Source organism: Sus scrofa, chromosome 4, assembly GCF_054392235.1.
Source record: "Sus scrofa isolate SSC_HxYL_T2T_F1_AM1 chromosome 4, Sscrofa_HxYL_maternal_Yorkshire_Landrace_v2.0, whole genome shotgun sequence".
NCBI classification, from domain to species: domain Eukaryota; kingdom Metazoa; phylum Chordata; class Mammalia; order Artiodactyla; family Suidae; genus Sus; species Sus scrofa.
In genome coordinates this window covers 15661343-15682499 of record NC_139386.1, presented here as the reverse complement: position 1 = coordinate 15682499, position 21157 = coordinate 15661343, and the positions used below count along the sequence as shown (strand labels likewise).

Genomic DNA, 21157 nt, shown 5'->3' with positions numbered 1-21157 from the left:
ATCAATCGTAGAATGAAGATGGCCTCTTTCTCCTGGATCGTTTACACCATGATGGTACTTTTCAGAAAGAGACTTGTCCTATAGCCAGTTTTTATGATCCCCCTGTGTTAGGCAGTGTACGTATGAGTTGTGTTCTTTGAGTTTGCACAGAACAAAGTAACATGCAGGTTATCCCCAATAATGGAAGTTGTCCTATGGTTACAATGACTATGGGATAACCAAGCAATGAAGCCTGGCAGTTAAGAGCAAAGGTGTCAAAGTCCACTCTTGCCTCTACTCTCTGCAGGATGGTTGATCCTGCGCAAGTCAACTGAAGCACTTTGTGTGGCTGTTTCCTGATCTGTAAAATAGGGACAATAGTAGATACTCTATATAGAGTCGTTTTGAGGATGAAATGAGATACGAATAGAAAAGCGCTGTAGTTCCTGGCAAATCATTAATGCTCCAACTAATAATAATAATAATTGCAATCATCATCATCATCATCATTACCATTATTGTTATTATTATATGTGGACTGATTCCTGCAGGCAGCCCCGTGGACGAGCAGACACCTCGGCAGTGCCCGCTCTTAGGGACGGCAGCATTGCTCAGGACCTGGTATCCTGCTCAGGGTTCACTTCAGCCCTGACATCAGGTTTCCTTTGCCTCTTCATTGCTCTGTCAGTATCTAGACTCAGCTACTTGACTCTGCATCCACCACCTGCTGCTCCTGCCAGCTAATTTCTCTGTACTCCTTTCCTCCTGGTGACTTCTGTTGACTCACAGCTTCTGAAGCCCCGTTGCTCTTTCCTGTTTCCATGGTGGGTGATGAAGAGCAATTATGTGGTTCTCCCATTCCGTCCTGCCAAGAACCTCGTCTTTTCATTACCAAGCTTCTCAGGGAAAGAGACGAAGGAAACCTGTGTCCTTTAAGAAGACTGAATCCACGTTGACTCCTTTTGGGTCTCTTGCCCTTAAGGGACCCAAGTTTGCCCTTTGAGGTGGCTCTCACCTGACTGTTGACACAGGGAACACCTCCTTGGTACACAGAAATGCCTTTTCCCAATAAGCGTCAAACATGCTGAGCTTCTGCAGCTCTGGGAAATTTACAGAAAGCCTGTAACGCAATTTGTACCATTGGACTTATTCCCTTTTCATTCAAGTGTTGAATCATGAGGAGGAGCTGAGGTCCCATCACTGACTTTTGACATTCCGTGGAAATATTTTGATATCAATTCACAGAGTAATGCCCATAACAACAGGTCCAGGATTAAAGCCTGTAGACAATTTTGAATATGCTGCTTATATTTAATATGTCAGTTCACCTGTCTCATCCATTTTAAATAATCATAATCAAAGCTTTTACTAAAAATAGGAGCAAATTTTTAAACTTAATTTCCTATTCTCCCAGGGAAGATGACATTGTTTGAGCAATGCCTGGGTCCCTTGCTTTTTCAGCCTGCTTTTTGGAAATGTTATTGCACATGAGCAAGAGAAAGGAATTTCAAACCGTCATTTCGAGGCTTGTTAGCAATGCCAAGGAAAGGCTAGATGTCTGCTTGTTAGCAGGAAGTCTCAAATTGTGCTCTGTGCCGCAGTGTTCCTGTCTCCAGATCAGGGAAATTGAATAAAAAGTTTTGCTGCCAAATCAGGTTGGGTACCCCTAAATTCTGTGGTGCCTTTTTTTTTTTTTTTTTTTTGCCTTTTTAGAGCTGCACCTCTGGCATATGGAATTTCCCAGGCTACAGGTCAAATCAGAGCTGCAGGTGCCAGCCCACACCACAGCCACAGCAAGGCCAGATCCAAGCCACATCTGCGACCTCCTCCAAAGCTTGTAACAATGCTGGATCCTTAACCCACTGATCGGAGTCGAATCCACATCCTCATAGATACCAGTCAGATTTTTTTTTTTTTTTTTTTTTTTTTTTGTCTTTTTAGGGCCACACCTTAGCATATGGAGGTTCCTAGGCTAGGGGTCAAATCAGAGCTGTAGCTGCTGGCCTACACCACAGCCACAGCAATGTCAGATCTGAGCCACCTCTTTGACCTACAGCTCACAGCAACGCTGGATCCTTAATCCACTGAGCAAGGCCAGGGATCGAACCTGCCTCCTCATGGATGCTAGTCAGCTTCGTTTTGGCTGAGCCACCACAGAAACTCCCCAGTCAGATTCTGCTGAGCCACAATGGGAACTCTTCTGTGCTTTTGAGCAATCTTATTTTGCATAAGTATACTGTTGAATCCAAGAAGCCCTGTGAAACTGGGTTGACTCCAACATTTCCCAAGTGTATTTCCAAATGGAATCGCTTTCTTTGTGGAAGATCCGTTTGTGAATAAAAGATCGGGATTAGAGTTCTGTTAGTGTGGGTCTTCCAAAGAGCAGGTTCCAAGATGTGATTGGCATCCTCAAGATTTATTTGGGGAAACACCCAGGAAGGATAAAGAGGAAGGAGTAGGAGAAGGAAGAGTTTTAGACCATGATACAGGTCTGACTCCTGTGTTGGAGAGCAGGAAGAAAGGGGAATCGGGTATGAAAAATCTTCTAAGAGAATTTCCTCCAGGCATCTTGCAGTGCACGTAAGTCATCCATTAGAGGAGTCCCAGGTCTTGCAGGATTAGTTCACTAGCTGGGCTTCCGCATTTGCTTCGAGCAGCCCCTGGTCAGTGTGGCTTCAGTGCAACAGAGTGGTCAATCGAGAGATGTAGCCTCCAGGGCTGTCAGTCAAGTGTGTTTCCTGCAGCTGGAGATCTGAGTGGCACTTTTTCATGACTGCCACAGCATCCAGTCTGGTCCTTGTTAGCTATGCAACCTTGAGTAAGTTATTCCAGGGTCCAGAACCTAAAGAGTTAATCTATAAAATGGGAGAGAACCCTTTCTATGTCATATAGCTGCGGTGACACATAGCTGTATGTGAAAGTTCTTTGTAACCTGTGAAGCATTCTAGAAATAGAAAAGAATATTCTTCTGGAGGGACTGAAGCCTGTTCAAGTGCATTAGCTGCTAGAAAGCCACGGTGCTCCTTGACCACCACATATTGTCTTTGCTGTCACTGCTCTGAATTTCCCACAGGCTCACTACAGTGGTGAGCATCTAATAGGTAACGAGTGCATGTTTGTTACATCATGATAGCAACTGTTGTGAGTTCTCCAAGGAAACACTCCATGACTAAGATGACATGTGGCATAATGATGGTAGACGCTGAAAAGTATTCCCTCTGGTAGAAGGCCACATGGCAGGAGGCAAAGCATAGGGGAAGGTAGGGGATGATTTCTGTTGATATATTCTGTACTTGTATCTGGAACTGATGTAGCAGCTCCATGATGAGGAACTTCTCTGAGTGGGGAAGGAAGGAAGAGAGTTTCATAACCATCTTGCTTTGCAGAATAGTATCTCTTTTTGAGAATTTCTGAGATAATTCTGAAGCTAATTGAATTGTTAAGACAATTCTCAATCTTCATTCTTTTTTTTTATTTTCCCACTGTACAGCAAGGGGATCAAGTTATCCTTACATGTATACATTACAATTACATTTTTCCACCACCCTTTGTTCTGCTGCAACATGAGTATCTAGACAAAGTTCTCAATGCTACTCAGCAGGATCTCCTTGTAAATCTATTCTAAGTTGTGTCTGATAAGCCCAAGCTCCTGATCCCTCCTACTCCCTCCCCCTCCCATCAGGCAGCCACAAGTCTTTTCTCCAAGTCCATGATTTTCTTTTCTGAGGAGATGTTCATTTGTGCTGGATATTAGATTCCAGTTATAAGTGATATTCTTGATAACTGAACAGTGTTGCCCTTCAGTAGTTCATTTTCCAGAGTTGCGTATCAGTTATATTATTGACCGCTTTGAATTTTACCAATTCATCCTTTCCCCCTTTTGGAAAAGTCAAAAGCAACTGGGTAATTTCTTAAAGAGTTGACTGTAGCTCATCTGCTTGGTTCTGCTTTCCTGAGAGGTGGAAGTTTGGTCTATTCCTTCTTTGTACATTTCTTTGCACCAGCTCAGCATTTTGTTCAATAAATGTTTGTGGGATGAACCAATGAATGAATTCAATATTCATTCTACATGCTGGGTGCAAAGGAGACAATAGTGAATCAACTAGAGAGAGTTCCTAGAATCAGTTAGAGAAGGTTCCTACCCTAATGGAAACTTTATCCAGTGAACATTCATGAAAAAAAAAAAAAAAACACCACACTTAAAATGACAAATTATGATAAGTGATGAAAAGAAAAAGCACAAGGAACATGGGGACATGCTGAGCCTGCAGCAGGGGGCGCGTCTGGGAAGGCCTTTGATGAAGGGAGCGCCTTGATCTACAGTGGCTACCTGACTTGGAGTAAAACACTCCGGCAGCCCCTAATCTCAGGATGTGGTGTGAGCTGCTGTGTTTGCAGGTCAGAGTCTTGGGCTCTGGCAGCCAAGCCAAGCCGTGGGCACTGGATTTCAAACAGATAGGGAGCTGCTTGGCGGATGCAGTGGAAAGGGCATTTCCTGGAACACGCCTGCCCCTCTGGAGGAGGCAACCTTGTGCCCGATACCCATTCCATCTAGAGGGGAGGCTTTCTCCTCCCAAGACCTCCTGCCCTGCTGACCTGCCTCGGGTCCAAGAAGTTGGTGAGTGCGAGTACTTCTGGGCACCGTTAGGAGCCGGCACCGGTCAAGGTGAGACTTGTTGCTCTTTTTTGTATAACTGAGCTGGACTCTGCTGCAGTCTGGGCTGCTGGGAGCTCTCGAAAATGCAGCTCTTCTGTTTGTTCTTCAAAACCTGGGTCATGATGAGGGAGGTCCCAAAGAGAGTGCAAAAAGCCTGGGCTTCAACGACAGAGGCTGGGTGGCTGTAGGCAAGTTTCCAAACCTTTCTGAGCTACGGTGTTCAGCCTCTGGGAAGTGAGGATTGCATAGGACCTGACGTTGTTAGGTGCTTGAAAAATTATGGCTCGGATTGCTATTTGGAAGGTGGTATAGCGTGGAGGTTGGACAGGCTAGAGTTGGGTTGCAGCTTAGAGCTGTGGGATCTTAGGTTACTTAACCTTATAGGCTTTAATTTTCACCTCTATAGAGATTAAACACTTCCATTAGATGATTTTGGGGACAATTAAATGAAAAAAAAAAAAGTATGGAGACTCCTAACCCAATGCCTGGCTTATCCTATATGCTTAATAAACAGCAGCTATTATGATTGTCCCAGAGCACTTTGAATAGAGATACTAAATAATAAAATGGGTGAATACATTGAATAAATTACACATTGTACAATGGATAACGACCCAGTCTCAACATAGTCTGGAAGGAAAAATATTCAGCAGACTGTTAGGAGACCAGGCCCTGTCCCCAGCTTGGCCAATTTGTAGCTGGGTAACTTTGAGCAAGTTGCCAAACCTCTCTGAGCCTCAACTTTCTGGTCTTGAAATAAGAATAATTGTAGCTATTTTCTTTCATTTGTCAGCAACTGTTTTAAGGGCGTTACACATATAAACCCACTTAATCCCTGACACACTATGAGGTAAATATTATTCGAGATCCATTTTACCGGTGAAAAAATGGAGGCACAGAGAAGTTATGCCATTTGTTCTGGGTCACTCAGATGATAAAGCAGAGGCCAAAGGTAGCTGTGAGCCTACGTTTGACCCAGGATGCTGTGGAAATACTGCCAGGCTCTGTTCCCGCGCAGAGCTTCTGTTAGGGTCTCACATGTGACAAAGTGCTCAGGGGAGGGTTCAGGTAGGACCCATAGTCCCCAGCTACCTCCTTGGGGCTTGACTCCACCCCCTCTTTGTTTTATGTGTAACATTCATCACTGCGTAAATTGGGATCTTAAGCAGGTCTAGGTAGAGATATATTGTGATTATAGGTAAATTCACCATAATTTTTTCCACTTCTGATTTTTCTCCTATAGTGGACTAGAAATCAATGTATCCTTTCTCATTGTTTATATGGAATAAGCCTTAGTGAGAGTCTCCTGAGTTTGAGGTCAAGGGCTCGGCATAACTTTGGATCTCTTCTATTCGGTGTTTCCAAGTGGAGACTGAGAGGAACGGGACTGGGATGCCTCTGAGTGTTTGGGACTCAACACATTTGGACCCTGAGCTAAGCCCGAAACTCCAAGGACTATTACTCCCACTCAGGAGGCTCAAACTCCAGCTTTTGCAAAAATAATTTCAAAGGAAGATGAGCAGAGCCTTCAGAAATGTCTTGGCTGATGGAGTTCCCACCGTGGCGCAATGGAAACGAATCCCACTAGGGACCATGAGATTGCGGGTTCGATCCCTGGCCGAATCAGTGGGTTAAGGATCCGGCATTGCAATGAGCTGTGGTGTAGGTCACAGACACGGCTTGGATCTGCCATTGGTGTGGCTGTGGTGTAGGCCAGTAGCAATAGCTCCGATTCGACCCCTAGCCTGGGAACCTCCATATGCCACGAGTGCAACCGTAAAAAAAAGGCAGAAGACAAAAAAAAAAAAAAAAAAGAAAAAAGAAAAAAGTCTTGGCTGAGTGAGGGAGAGACAGCTTGATGGGATTCTGTTGTTCCTGAGACCCTATAAACCTCACACACAAGACTCCCTCGAGACAACCTGTTCTACAAAGCGTCTCTAAAATGCCTTCAGAGTTGTGTTTGGGCGCATGACAGATGAGCCTTCGGGTTCATTTCCTTCCATCGAGGACACCAGTGACAACAGAAGCAGTGTATTTCTGGTGGGGATTTTTTTTTTCCCCCTCTGAGATCTGTTTAGGGTCTGGTTGCCTGGAAGCGGGCTGTGAGTAATTGCATCGAGTTGCCTCGCTATATTTCAAGTTGTGACTGATGAGAGCGCTTCACTCAGCTGCACTAATTAAAGTCCTTGCTCTTGGAACGAATCAGCTTGAGTGAAGTGGATTTTGCCTCCTCTTGGTTGCAGAAACCATTAAGCAATGCAAACATGTCAAGGAGATGGGAGCCTCTGCAGATTATATTTGAAATACCATAGCCTTTCATTTTCAGCCCTGAACTGCTTTGAACAGTGGTGAAATTCCTTTCATTTGGCTTTTCGAGGCATATGGAGGACCATGGGCTGCCATATTTAACCCCTTGGAGCATTTTCTGTAATGCACAGGCGTTCTGAAGTAGATCTCCTTGGAAGGAAAAAAATCCACTTTTGAATGAATGACATTTGAAGTGTATCTGTTGATAGTTTGCCTGGTGGGGTTTGGAGAGGAAGGGCTGCGGCAGTCCATGCTTGCTGAAGTCTCAGCCTTTCTGGGCAGTAAATAGGATAAATTAGTACCCAGAAATCCCAGCAATTTCAAAAAACAGATATATGACCTTGATCTGGTTCCTACTTTTTTTCTGGGTCTCAGTTTCCCTGTTTGTCAAGTGAGTAGGTGGGTCTGGATGAGTGGTTTTCAAACTTTATTTATTTATTTTTGGCTTTTTAGGGCTGCCCCCGAAGCATGTGGCGGTTCCCAGGCTAAGGATCCAATTGGGGCTGTAGCCACCGGCCTACGCCAGAGTCACAGTAGCTCGGGATCCGAGCCAAGTCTGTGACCTACACCATAGCTCATGGCAATGCTGGATCCTTAACCCACTGATCGAGACCAGGGATTGAACCCGTGTCCTCATGGATGCTAGTCGGGTTTGTTAACCACTGAGCCACAGTGGGAACTCCTCAAACTTTAAAAGTGTATTCATATGTTACTCAGACTCCTTAATGTATAAAGCAAATGAAATGAAGCCCCTCAGACTGATTGGATGGGGGAGGGGCTGGGCAGATTGGGCCACCAGGTCACCTCCTTGGTCTTCCCTAGCCTCCTCCCACCCCTGACGCTGAGCTCGAGATCCTTGATAATCCCTCCCATCAAGTATCTCGAGGAAGTTCCCATCGTGGCTCAGTGGTTAACGAATCCAACTAGGAACCATGAGATTGCAGGTTTGATCCCTGGGCTTGCTCAGTGGGTTAAGGATCCAGCATTGGCCATGAGCTATGGTGTAGGTCGCAGATGCGGCTCGAATCCCAAATTGCTGTGGCTCTGATGTAGGCCAGCGGCTACAACTCCAATTCGACCTCTAGCCCGGGAACCTCCATATGCCACAGGTGTGGCCCTAGAAAAGGCAAAAAGACAAAAGAAAAAAAAAAGTAATCTCGAATTGTTTTTCCAACCCCTCCTTTCACTCAACCTGTTTGCTCTAGTCATTCTGCCCAAAGATAGATGCGGAATTGACTTCATTATTTCATCTTTTCTTGACCAAAATGGCATCGTCCTGTTATCCCTCTCAACTGTTTCGTCTTGGAAGAACCAATATCCGTTCTCATTTCCGCCTTGCTGTATGTTTTGGGAGTGTGTGTGGTCATCCGTCCATTGAGTCGTGAGGTAGGGAGCATCTCATCACGGGAGCCTAGGAGGCAAGGGCTGCCTTATCCGTTGAGAGTTTTATTCACGCTATCACACAAGCACCTCTTGAGTTCCTAGTTCATGCGAAGCACTCACGTACACCCCACACCTGGCCTAATGGGGAGGGGAGACACACACATCAAACAGTGTGTCGGGGGATGACCTTCTTCACTAGCTTGGGTTCCGAGTAAATCACGTTGTCTTTTATCAATCAGAGTCATTGCTCAAGCAAGTTAGAAGTGTTCAGCTTGTCTTTGGTGAAGACGTGCCTTCCTACTCTTAAGTTTCCCTGGAGGCATAAATTGCAGTTTTGCTTTTAGACATTAAACAAAGAGACGAGATCTGTCTATTCACAGTCAGAGTTTGCTCCCATCGCCCCAAATTCTATCCCTATAGAAAAGGAGTCCTTCCATAAAGGATGTCCTAGGATGCTTACCCAGCTCAGACCAAGGCCATTGAATGCGGAGGGGCTTCCAGCGTCAGCCACATCCTGGACCAGCCCCAGCCTCCCCCATGACTCTCTAGTCTTGGTGTTGATCGTGGGTCTACGATCTAGACTCACTTATCCTCATGATGAAGTCTCTTCTCCCATCAACCCCACCATCCTGGGGTTCTTTCCAGCCAGTGAACCTCAGTCAGAGACAAACATAATCCATCAGAATATTTCTAATATCATCAGACCTCAAAAGGGTCTCCATCCCTTTCCTCTCAGGTAAGTCCCCAGGCCCCATACAGATTTGCCTGCCCAAGCAGCCTCTGAAATCTAAGTACCCAAGGGTGGGTGGAGGCAGAGTCTTGGTCAAGAGGCAAAAAAGAGCCTCTTCCTCTAGGATCTCTTACCTTACAGTTACAGAACTAAGAGGCACTGGCCAAGCCATGTACCTTTGAAGAGGATCTGCTCTGGGGGGCTTGCCCAGCCCATCTGATTAGAGAAGCAACTGACAACTTAAAACCGGCCACTAAGTCCCCAGCCATGATGATAACAGACTGATTCAAGGGGTGGATATTGGGTGGGAGTGGTAGGATCCTGCAGGGGAGAAGATCAATGACCTTGGCAGAGAGAGAACAAAGCACCCCTGTTGGACCCTTTAATGGCTCCCCATTTCTCCTAGGACAAAATCTCAGTCCCTTCCCCATGGTAGAGTCCCTGTGTCATCTGTCTCCTGCCTACCTCTCTGGTCCCCTTGCTCCCCTCTGCTTCTTTCCACTTTACTCCATGCTTGCAGGGAGGGGCACTTTTTTTTTTTTTTGTCTTTTGTCTTTTTAGGGCCACACCTGTGGCATATGGAGGTTCCCAGGCTAGGGGTCGAATCGGAGCTACAGCTCCTGGCCTATACCACAGCTCACAGCAATGCAGGATCCGAGCCATGTCTGCGACCTACACCACAGCTCACGGCAATGCCAGATCCTTAACCCACTGAGTGAGGCCAGGGATTGAACCTGCAACTTCATGGCTACTAGTTGGGTTTTTTAACCACTGAGCCATTACAGGAACTCCAGAGAGAGGGGCACTTTTAATCCTGCATCCACTTCTGCCTCTAGGTCTTCAGATGTGCTGCTCCCTCCTCCAACTCTGACACTGTGGAGATGTTTTAAAAGGCCAGCTCAGGGGTTGGCCAGGAGAAAGGTGTTCTCCAGGGCATATGGAAGGGAGAGCAGAATTGCTGAAGGCCCATGTGGGTCTCCTGTCCGAGCATGTGCTGCATGGCAGAGACCTTCTAGAACAGAGCCGAGTGCCATTTGGAACCCTGCCAACCTCAAGGGCCATCAAGCCCCTTTCAAACCTCTCACCCGCGGCTGCTCCAAGGCGCTCTCTCCCTCTTCATCCCACCACCAGCCTTTTGTTGAAGAAAATTCCTCTAGTTTATCCTCTTACAACTTCAGGTGGACACTGTAACATAAAAGCTTTCTCTCGGTTGAGCAGCAACAGAAACTACGCTTGAACTTCTATATACTTTGAAAACTGCTATGACTGAACTAGCTGGATAGATTGGAAGGTAGTGAATTCCTCATGCCCAGAGATACTTCAGAAATATAGTAGGTTGAAGTTAATGGAAACAGGTGTAAAAAAATTTAAACATCAGTGTAAGGGACGGATGACTTTTAAGAACACTTTTAGCCCTGAGTTGCTGTGAATATCCAGAAGATCAGAAAGAGAGCATGGATTTTTACAGTGCAGTATATCTTGTTCTGTTTTAGAATTTCAGAGAAACCAGGCAGATATAGAAAAAAAACCACCCACCAGAGTAGGGCCCCTGGGTAACTACTGCAGCCAGAGGGGTTGTTTTCTCAGATCTGACTTTGTACCTCTATAGGAGACCTGTTGGGAATGTGTTAATTCCAGGAAAGACCTTTAAGAGGAAGGTCTTATATTATGAATGTAGGAAGAAGGGCTTGGAGGGCTGGTTTGCAAATGGTTAATAAAGAGAAGGCTTTCGTATGATTTATGGACCAGATGCTATTGAAAGCAGGCATGAGATGCTGGTATACAGATCCTTAACCCTACCCAAAAAAGGCATGCCAACCAAAGGATGCCAGACTCTCATCACTCTGCCAAAAGACAGAGAATATATGGGAAAAGCAAATTTTAGGTAGTAAAGAAAAGATGAAAGTCTTAAAAGGGTTGGCATTTGAAGACTGATTTATGCTGCTCTAGAGGGAGAGAGAGCTGCTTATTCCAAATAAGTCTATTTTTTAATAATGGTTTTTATTTTTCCATTAGAGCTGATTTACAGTGTTCTGTCAATTTTTTACTGCACAGGGAGGTGACGCAGTCACACATACATGTATATGTTCTTTTTTCTCACATTATCATTCTCCATCACAAGTGATTAGATGTAGTTCCCAGGGCTATACAGAGGAATCTCATTACTTATCCATTCCAAAGGTGATAGTTTGCATCCCAAATTCTCCATCCCTCGCACCCCTCCCCCTCCCTCTTGGCAACCACAAGTCTGTTCTCCAAGTCCATGATTTTCTTTTCTGTGCAAAGTTTCATTTGGGCTGTATATTAGATTCCAGATATAAGTGATATCATATGGTATTTGTCTTTCTCTTTCTGACTTACTTCACTTAGTATGAGAGTCTCCAGTTGCATCCATGTTGCTGCAAATGGCATTATTTTGTTCTTTTGCATGGCTAAGTAGTATTCCATTGTGTATATATACCACATCTTTTTAATCCAATCATCTATTGATGGATACTTAGGTTGTTTCCATGTCTTGGCTATTGTGAATAGTGCTGCAATGCAAATGAGGGTGCGTGTATCTCTTTCAAGCAAAGTTTTGTCCAGATATATGCCCAAGAGTGGGGTTGCTGGGTCATCTTATAGTTTTATGTATAGTTTTCTATGGTACCTCTGTACTGTTTACCATAATGGTTGTACCAATTTACATTCCCACCAACAGTGCAGGAGGGTTCCCTTTTCTCCACACCCTCTCCAGCGTTTATTTGTGGACTTCAAAAAAACCTATTTTTGGCTTAGAGGTTGATCCCTTTATCTTTAGGAGAACATAGATCAGAGCTCTGATTAGCCTGGACATAAAGAGGATGGAATAGGAAAAAAGACCACTTTCTTAGGGGGCCAGCAAGAGAAAGTTTGGGGCCAGGAGTATCCAGCAGCCTTAACTATACTGAGTCAATAACATGACCTGGCGATGTTTGATTCTCTCTTTTCCTTGCACTGCAGCCAACTTAGTCATGTGCTGGTCTTAGCTCCAGAGAAGGAGGAGCAGGAGAGGATGAAGACCAGTGGCCACAGGTTAAAAAGTGTTCTCCAACCCTTGGAAGATGGCATCCGTAGTGGGCCTTGTAGATGTGATGTAGGGGTGGGAGTGAGATACGAGAGGAAAAAGTTTCCCTTTTTCTGGAACAGTCCTAGAGCAGCACCCTCCTACCACTTTGCCCTTGAATTTTTGGCAAGGGTCTCTGAAGGGCTGTCAGAGTCTGGCTTAACTTGGGCTGGCTCTACATGATGTAGCTCCAAATTATCCCTGAGTCACCCTTGGTTCGGAGAAACCACAGGAGGGGGCATCCATTAGCATCCTTGGAGGTGCTGTCCCTAGATTCTTGCAGGTGAGAGAATCTAGGGACAGCTAGGTTTTCAGGGACACTGTTGGGCTGGTGATACTTGGATCTCATCATGTTGGCTGATGGGCTGGAAATGGATGTGATGAAGACCCAACAGGCAAACATCCGTTGACCTCAGTGAGGTGGGGATTCCATGTTAACAGTAGGCAAGGATGAACTGGTTCCCATGAAACTGGGAGTCAGTACTCCCTTCATTCAGGTCATTGCCTGGAACACTTTGGACCCAATAGAGGACTGATCATTTTCTTTTAAACCGAAGGACTCAGTTCCATCAAGTTTGGGCTGATCCCATGCAGGATTAGAGAAGGCAGCCAATTCTGTGAGCCCACTGCTGGGATGAGGGTTGGGTGGAAGAAGAGTTGGGGTTGGACAATAAAGTTCAGCCGGGGAGTTCCCTTTGTGGCTCAGTAGTTAACGATCCCGACTAGGATCCACGAGGATTCAGATTTGACCCCTCGCCTGGCTCAGTGGGTTAAGGATCCCACCTTGCTATGGCTGTGGTGTAGGCCAGAAGCTACAGCTCTGATCCATCCTTAGCCTGGAAACTTCCATACACTGCCAGGTGCAGCCCTAAAAAGAAAAAAAAAAATCATCCAGCCTACCCACATGTATTCACCAAGTACCCTGAATTTCCTCAGTTTCGTTGTTCTTTCTGGTTAAGAAATTATCTTTGAACTTCCTTTAAAAAATATGAATCTTGTCTTCAAGAACACAGCTCCCTGGCACTATTCCTTAGCCACAGGGATTTGCAACTTGCTGCACTTTAGGATGACCTGAGAAACTTTAAAAACTACTGAGGCCGTGACTCCACTGCTGGCCAGTGAAATTAGACTCTCTGGATGGGATCTGGCCATAGTGTGGGAGACAGTTTTAGAATGTCCCCCACCCCCCATAAATCCATAGCCAGCGTTGACCATCATTGCCTTAAACAAATAGGTATGAACGGGAGCGTGGTAATGGGAAGATCATGGGGAGAAGAGGAAGAAAGTTTCAGTCTTGCCAAGGCAGGATGTCACAAGGATTTATATATATATATATATATATATATATATATATATTTTTTTTTTTTTTTGCCATTTCTTTGGGCCGCTCCCACAGCATATGGAGGTTCCCAGGCTAGGGGTCGAATCGGAGCTGTAGCCGCTGGCCTACGCCAGAGCCACAGCAATGCGGGATCCGAGCCCCGTCTGCAACCTACACCACAGCTCACGGCAATGCCGGATCCTTAACCCACTGAGCAAGGGCAGGGACCGAACCCACAACCTCATGGTTCCTAGTCGGATTCGTTAACCACTGCGCAACAATGGGAACTCCAAGGATTTATATCTTAACAACCTCTGTCAAAACCCACATTATAGCGATTTCTGTGTTTGGTGCTTTGCCTTTAAGAAACATGTGCCCGTCTTAGAAGTAGGATGAGTACACAGCTTATACCCAAGAAGGGAGTTCCTGGCAACTGGAAATTTACCCAAAGCTCTCTGGATAACTTCAAATGGTGGTAAAGCTTGGTTTGGCTTTGTTTTTTAAGATAGACTTGATTCGATCCAAATCCATTCTTTTGATAAGGGATTTTTTTAAATTAATGAATTTTATTTTATTTATAGTTGTACAACCATCACAACAACCTAATTTTAGAACATCCCAAACCCCCAGTCCCCCCCTGCTCCACTGGACCCCCATCCCTTTGGTAACCCTAAGTTTTTCAAAGTCTGTGAGTCTGTTTCCATTCTGCAAATAAGTTGATTTGTATCCTTTTTTTGATTCCACATGTAAGTGATCATATGTGATGTTTGTCTTTCACTGACTAACTTCACTTAGTATGATATTTTCTAGGTCCACCCATCTTGCTGCACATGCCATTATTTCATTCTTTTTTATGGCTGAGTAATATTCCATTGTGTACATGTACCACATCTTCTTTATCCATTCCTTTGTCGATGGACGTTTAGGTTGCTTCCATGTCATGGCCATTGTATATAGTGCCGCAGTGAACATTGGAGGACATATTCATTTCGAGTCATGGTTTTCTCTGGATAGATGTCCAGAGTGGGATTGCTGGATCATATGGTAATTCTATTTTTAGTTTTTTGAGGTGTCTTCATATTGTTTTCCATAGTGGTCGTACCAATTTACATTCCCACCAACAGTGTAATAGGGTTCCCTTTTCTCCACACCCTCTCCAGCACTTATTGTTTGTAGACTTTGCTGATGATGGCCATTCTGGCTGGTGTAAGGTGGTATCTCATAGTGGTTTTGATTTGTGTTTCTCTAATAATTAATGATGTTGAGCATCTTTTCATGTGTTTTTTGGCCATCTGTGCATCTTCTTTGGAGAAATGTCTATTTAGATCTTCTGCCCGTTTTTTGATGGGGCTTGTTGTTTTTTTGGTATTGAGCAGTAGGAGGTGTTTATAAATTTTTTTTTATAATGAGCTACAGGAGGTGTTAATATATTTTGGAGATTAATCCCTTGTCAGTCCTTTCATTTGGAAATATTTTCTCCCATCCGTGGGTTGTGTTTGATAAAGGAGTTTTATTAAATGAAATGTATTTTTTAAGCCTTTATAAGAGTATCATAAAAAGAAATTCACAAATCAAAGAAATCAAAGTGTTTTTTTTTTTTTTTCCTACACTGGATGTTATGACCAGGTCTGGAGGGTGAGGTGCAGAGGCGACCCATGTCCTCTTAGGTGGAAAGGGGAGCAGCAGGGGCGGGCACTCTTGACACCCATTGATGCAATTAACTTAGTGTTTGGCCTTTAGGCCTGAGCTGCTTCTGTGCTGCACTGAAGGTAGAAAAGGTAATTCTGGAAGGGGAATCTGATGGCACAAGTGGAAAGCCACGCGGAGAACCTGGTTGCGAACCACTACCTAATCCCAGCTCCCCTGGGCCTTGGACATGGCAATAAAATAGCTATTTGCAGAGCTTTTAGCAGTTCAGCATGAGGGTCCAATGAGGTCACATACAGGACATCCCAGGGAGAAAAGAGGAATTAACTGTGCCGCCTCTTCCTGTGGGAGAAGAGTCTGGTGCTCAGAGAGGTCCCGTAGCCAGCCCCAGAGACATAGTCAGAAAGTGGCATAGATGAGACCCAGACTCCAGTGGCCCAGCTCCCCTTTCTGTGTGCCAGGCTGACTGCCTCCCTGGCAGCGCCAGCCCTGGGGTCCACGTGCAGCAACACTCCCCCCGCCCCACCCCGGGACAGATGTGTGGAAGCAAGCTAAACGCCTGCACTGTTTAATGCTCTCGTTGTTTGGATGCAGATATCGGAGTCATGGTAGATTTCACCCTGAGGAGACCAGGTTGGTATGGGGGTTTCTGTGTGTCTCTTGACTTACCTTGGGGTGGCCCTGGGAGGCGATGCAATAACCCCTAAACCAGAGAGGCCCATCCTTTCTATGAGGTGAGAGGGTCCCTATGGGGTAATCCTCCGCAAACTGGAGATGGGGACTGGGGTGTGAGGGTGACATCCGCAAAGACTTACGAGGTAACTTCCTGACCTACTTGCTGATGCCAGTGTGTTGGCTGGAAACCCTTGGCCACCTCTTGTTTATAAACACGGGTAATAATAGCATATGCCTCGCTCACACTGGGGGACTCCTCAGGGATAACGAGTGTAGCGTGGTGTTCCTGGCTCACGGTGAGCGTCAAAGCATGTTTAAAAAGGCCTAAACTGGAGTTCCCATTGTGGCTCAGCAGAAATGAATCTGACGAGTATCCATGAGGACGCAGGTTCGATCCCTGGCCTGGCTCAGTGGGTTAAGGATCCGGCATTGGCATGAGCTGTGGTGTAGGTCACAGACATGGCTCAGATCTGGCATGGCTGTGGTTGTGGCGGAGGCCAGCGGAGACAGCTCTGATTCAGCCCCTAGCCTGGGAACCTCCTTGTGCCATGGGTGTGGCCCTAAAAAAAGACGCACACACAAAAAAGTCCTAAACTCACTCAGGGGAATATGGTGGCCAGTTTTCTTATCATCAATGCTGTAATAGTTTATAGCATGTTTTACATTTTAAAAGCACTGTTTCCTTTTTAACATCACCCTGTGGACTGGATAAGACATAGCCAGTCACGTGTGAAGGAAACGTGCTCATCTGAGTTAAGCATCCAGCCCTCAGTTTGGGAGCCTAACAGGTGGACTCAATGCTGGGCCCTGAGCTGCGTCTTGTGGCTCTAATTTACTCTCCAATTTATCCAATGTGCCCGGGGCACGATCTTTCAGGGCTGGCAAGCCATGCCCTCTTGACACTGTGGCTGTCACGGGGCCGAGGAGGAGAAATCAATTTTCATCCAGAAGCTTTTTCATGCTGGGAGTCACGCAGGGAGTGCCCTTGATGACTGAGTCAGGGTTTCAGGCAAACAACCTTGTGTGTTTGTGAATCAAACATCAGTCCACCCCAGAGACCGGCGCTGGTTGTAAATTCTTTGGACATGATGGAACGCTTTCGGGCTTCCCCTGGAGGGGGTCTGAGCTGTGTCTAGGGCAGATCTTCTCAGCACTGGTTTGTCCCCCAAATCAAAGAAAAATCACTGAAGGTGGTTCTGGACATTCGTATCCTGTATCCTTCCTTTGGCGTGTCTAGTGGACCGCAGGGTCACAGGCACTTGGTTTTGGAGAAGCCTGTCTCCAAGACATGGGACATCTCTCCTTCCTCTCATGCCCATGACAGTGACCTGGGGCCCCACTGCCTCAGTCACCGGCTGCCCCTCGAGAGGGTTCAGAATGCCAAGGCCATCCAGGATGAAGAGGTCAGATTTTGCCAGGAACGTTAAGCCTCCCTCTGGTAGACACTGTCATGTATTGGTAGTAACTTCCTGTTTTCAGATGCAAGTGGCCAGCCTTCTCGAATAGTCATTCTGTAGAGCTGGCCAGCCAAGTTCCGAAAAACATCACATTCTGCCTACGTGAGATGATCATGGCAGGGAGCCCTTGGGGACCCCCAGTGGCAGTTCAGGGTCTGGAAGGGGCCGGCCTTGGGACCTCTGCTCAGTAACTCTCCTCTGAAAGCAGGAATGCAAAAGCTATTATTGGGAATTTCAAGAAATGTCAGACAGAGGGAGTTTCCCTGGTGTATCAGAGATTCCTGGGAGACTTCAAGGATGCTCTTGTTACACCTGATGTCCAACCAAGGCCAGGACATTTTCTGACCTTCCATCCTTCCACACAGCTCCAGAAAGGGATTCTCTCAGGAGGTGGGCAGAGGGTCAGGGATGCTCCTGGTATCAGTTAGAGAGAGTGGACTGGGGCCCTTTCCTGGGATGAGAAGGAGGTCCCCAAACAGCCTTGGGCTTACAGCTAATAATAATAATAGTAGTAGCTGGCGTTCTGGGCATATGCCATGTGTCAGCTGATCTGTGTGCTTGTGGCATGACCTCAACAAATCCCAGGGCCTCTTGACCTCAAAAGTAGTCAGGGAGCCCCTCCGTGGAGAGTGTGCTCATTCTGCTCAGGGGGACAAGGGGGCCTCGGGCAGCCCAGTGGTTAAAGTCTGGGCTCTAAAATCAGGCAGTCCTGGTTCCAGGGGTAGCTCAGACACGTAGGAGCTGGGTGACCTTGTAAACTTTACCTGCTCTCTCTGAGCCTTGGCTTCGCATCTGTGACATGGGTAGGAGCAGGTTGCTGTCATGATTAAATGACACTATTTGTTTTGGGTGCCTGGTACAGGTGAGTAAAGAGAAATGGAGAAACAGCTGGCGCGGTTAGTAGGTTCATCGCTAGTGCGCGTAGTAGCTAATCCGGTTATCATGCCTCATTTAAGTGTGGTTCTAGGTGAACCTCATGATTTTTGTTCAGGTGGCGTTTATGTGGTTTCTGCAGAAGTTGAGCTGTCTGAAGAGCATATTGGGTCATCCTGACACTTGTCTTTTGATGCCCATGCAGGGTGGATGAGAAGATTGGTCAGCTGCCAGAAGAACTCTCTGTGTGTCTGTGTGTTTCTTTTCTCTTAACAGGGCTGAATGAGTCAAAGTTACTATTACTGTATTTTTAAGTTTTTCTTCTTCTTTTTTTTTTCCCAGAAAGGGGATGTTCGGGCTGAAGCTGAAGAAGAAGAAGAAGAAAGCAGAGAAGGGGTTAATCCTAGCCAACAAGGGGGCCCAAGGTGAGGCGTTTCGGGGGTGGGGAGGGACCACTACCCTGGGGCCTACTGGTCTCACAGACTTGATGGCTCCTTGCATGAGAATGGGGTTCACTCTCTGTGGGACCAAGGTGAGGAATGGGGTGCATTCTGGGGCTTCAGACCCTGCCAGTCCCTGGTGCGGGCCAAGGCCACCCCCCCACTTCCAGTGCCACTGGTCCTCTGGTCACTGGACCAAACAGGGTGGGTGGATACCTGCTGGGCTGTGGAAGGGGGTCCCCAAGGAGGCAGTGATGGGATCGGAGCTCCTGCCTCTGCTCTGATGTGCTCTGTGGCTCAGGACAAGTCACTCAGCCGCTGCAAGTCCTAGCTTCTCCCTTTGTTAGGAAGGTGGGATGTGGGTGGCTGGGCTGACCGCACAGGGTCTTGGGTAGAATCAGGTGAGATTTTGAAAATCAGAGGGAGGGTAGCAGCTGCTCTGGGGGGGGGCTTTACCTACACTGTCTCACTTAACCCCTCTGTCATCCTGCCAGGCCGGGCTATTATCCTGCTTTCACAAATGAGGTTACCGAGATGCAGAGAGGATAAGCCAAGCATGGGATAGACCAGCTGCAGAATAGCCCAGCCCATGCGAAATGAAAGCGCAAAGCCGTTAGTAAGAACTGATGAAGGATGGAATTCCCATCATGGCACAGCGGAAACGAATCTGACTAGGAACCGTGAGGTGGTGGGTTCGATCCCTGGCCTCGCTCAGTGGGTTACAGACCTGGCATTGCCATGAGCTGTGATGTGGGTCACAGATGTGACTTGGATCTGGCGTTGCTGTGGCTGTGGTGTAGTCTGGCAGCTGCAGCTCTGATTTGACCCCTAGCCTGGGAACTTCCCTATGCCGTGGGTGTGACCCTAAAAAGACAAAAGACAAAAAAAAAAAAAAGAAAGAAAGAAAGAAAAGAAAAAAAAAAAACCAAGAAGAACTGATTAAGGGTGTTTGGATGGTGTCTGCAGAGCCTTTAGCCACGGGCAGGGAGGCCCTCCGGATCACAGGGCCCCGTGGGGCTGCACAGACTCAGGAGGCCAGCCCTGAGCACGGGAGGTGCAGAGCCAGAAGCAGCGGCATCGAAATGTAGAGCCAGGCTCTCTGATTTCTGCACTTAGAAGGGGCCACTTCCTTCTCCCAAAGAGCAAAGCCCCCAGTCACAGTGTGGCCTGTGCCAGTGCAGGCCAGGCCCCGCCTCAGGGAGACACTCAGGTTTATTGAATCAAACACCATCAACTGCTTCTGATGGACACAGGGCTGTGGTGGTGTCTGGAGACTTCTGCTATGTGGCCCTGACAATATCAGGCTAGCTTTCTGTTCAAGGCTAGCTTTCTGTTTTTTTTTGTTTTGTTTTTGTTTTTGGTTGTCTTTTTGCCTTTTCTTGAGCCCACAGCTCATGGCAACACCAGATCCTTAACTCACTGAGCAAGGCCAGGGATAGAACCCGCAACCTCATGGTTCCTAGTTGGATTCGGTAACCACTGCGCCACGACAGGAACTCCTAGCTTTCTGGGGGTTTTTTTTTTGTTTGTTTGTTTTTTCTTTTCTTTTTAGGGCCACATGTGCAGCACATGGAAGTTCCCAGGCTAGGGGTTGAATCGGAGCTACAGCTGCCAGCCTACACTGCAGCCACAGCCACGCCAGATCTGAGCTGCATCTGCAATCTACACCACAGCTTGTGGTAACACTGGATCCTTAACCCACTGAGCAAGGCCAGGGATCCAACCCACATCCTCATGGATACTAGCTGGGTTCTTAACCCACTGAGCCACGAGGGGAATGCCAAGGTTAGCTTTCTGGACCTTTTCTAAACCAAAAACAGCACGGCAGGTGTGCTTTATCTTTACCCTGCACATCTCGAGGGGTGTCCTTCACCCCTTCACTGCCATCCCCTGCTGGTGCCCTGTAGTCCTTTGCCCCACCCCCAACCCCACTCCTTACCTTCGGGTAAAACCTAAACTTACAATAGAAAAACAGGTTCAAAGACAAGATGAAGGACTTAGCATTAACCATGTTATTCTATAAACAGCTGCACTGTGTCCTAAGGATACCTTGATATTACAAAGATGATAATCTCATGATTGCCTATGCCTATCCCTGCCCACTAATCTTGTCACCTTCCTTAATCCCATTATATAATAATCTCATCACCTTCCTTAATAAAAATCATGTGGGCTAAAGCCTAGGGCCTTTGTTCTGCGGGACAGAGTGCCTCCTGGCCCCCCACTTTCTAAATGTAAAAAAAAAAAAAAAAAAAAAAACAAAAAACAAAAAACAAAAAAAACAATAGAAAAATAGGGAAACTCATGCGTCCTGAAGTGCCAGTGGTAATGATTAAGTCATCCTGGATGAGATAGAGAGGCCTTACATTTTAAACGGAGACAAGACTTGAAAGCTTAATAGAAGCACTTGTCTATTTAGTCAAAGTGAAGGTATTGGGGCATCGGTGGCAAAGGACTGTGGGGTCTTTCCTGGTGTCCTTGAAATGCTGAACTTGCAATAGACTGTGCTGAGCAAGGCCAGCTCCTTCCTGCAAGGACCTTATGAAACATGGTATTTTAGTATTTATGACACGTTGAATAAGCCCCTGCTGCTTTTTACTGGA

General features: G+C 46.5%; 1 protein-coding gene across 5 annotated transcripts in view; it reads left to right on the top strand.

Moving 5' to 3' along the window:
* Positions 1–21157, top strand: part of FER1L6 (fer-1 like family member 6) — a 188607-nt gene that overhangs the window by 24759 nt on the left and 142691 nt on the right. For 3 of the 5 annotated variants that reach the window (XR_014843370.1, XM_085021681.1, XM_085021679.1), the window contains exon 2: positions 18457–18539. Coding sequence is in view for 4 of the 5 variants with exons in the window: in XM_085021679.1 (XP_084877805.1) it covers positions 18457–18539 (83 nt within the window). In the remaining variant the exon portion in view is untranslated. Of the gene's footprint in view, positions 1–4282; positions 4646–15703; positions 15743–18456; positions 18540–21157 lie in introns of those variants that run through there. The other 2 variants (XM_021088953.2, XM_085021680.1) reach the window with 2 other exon arrangements.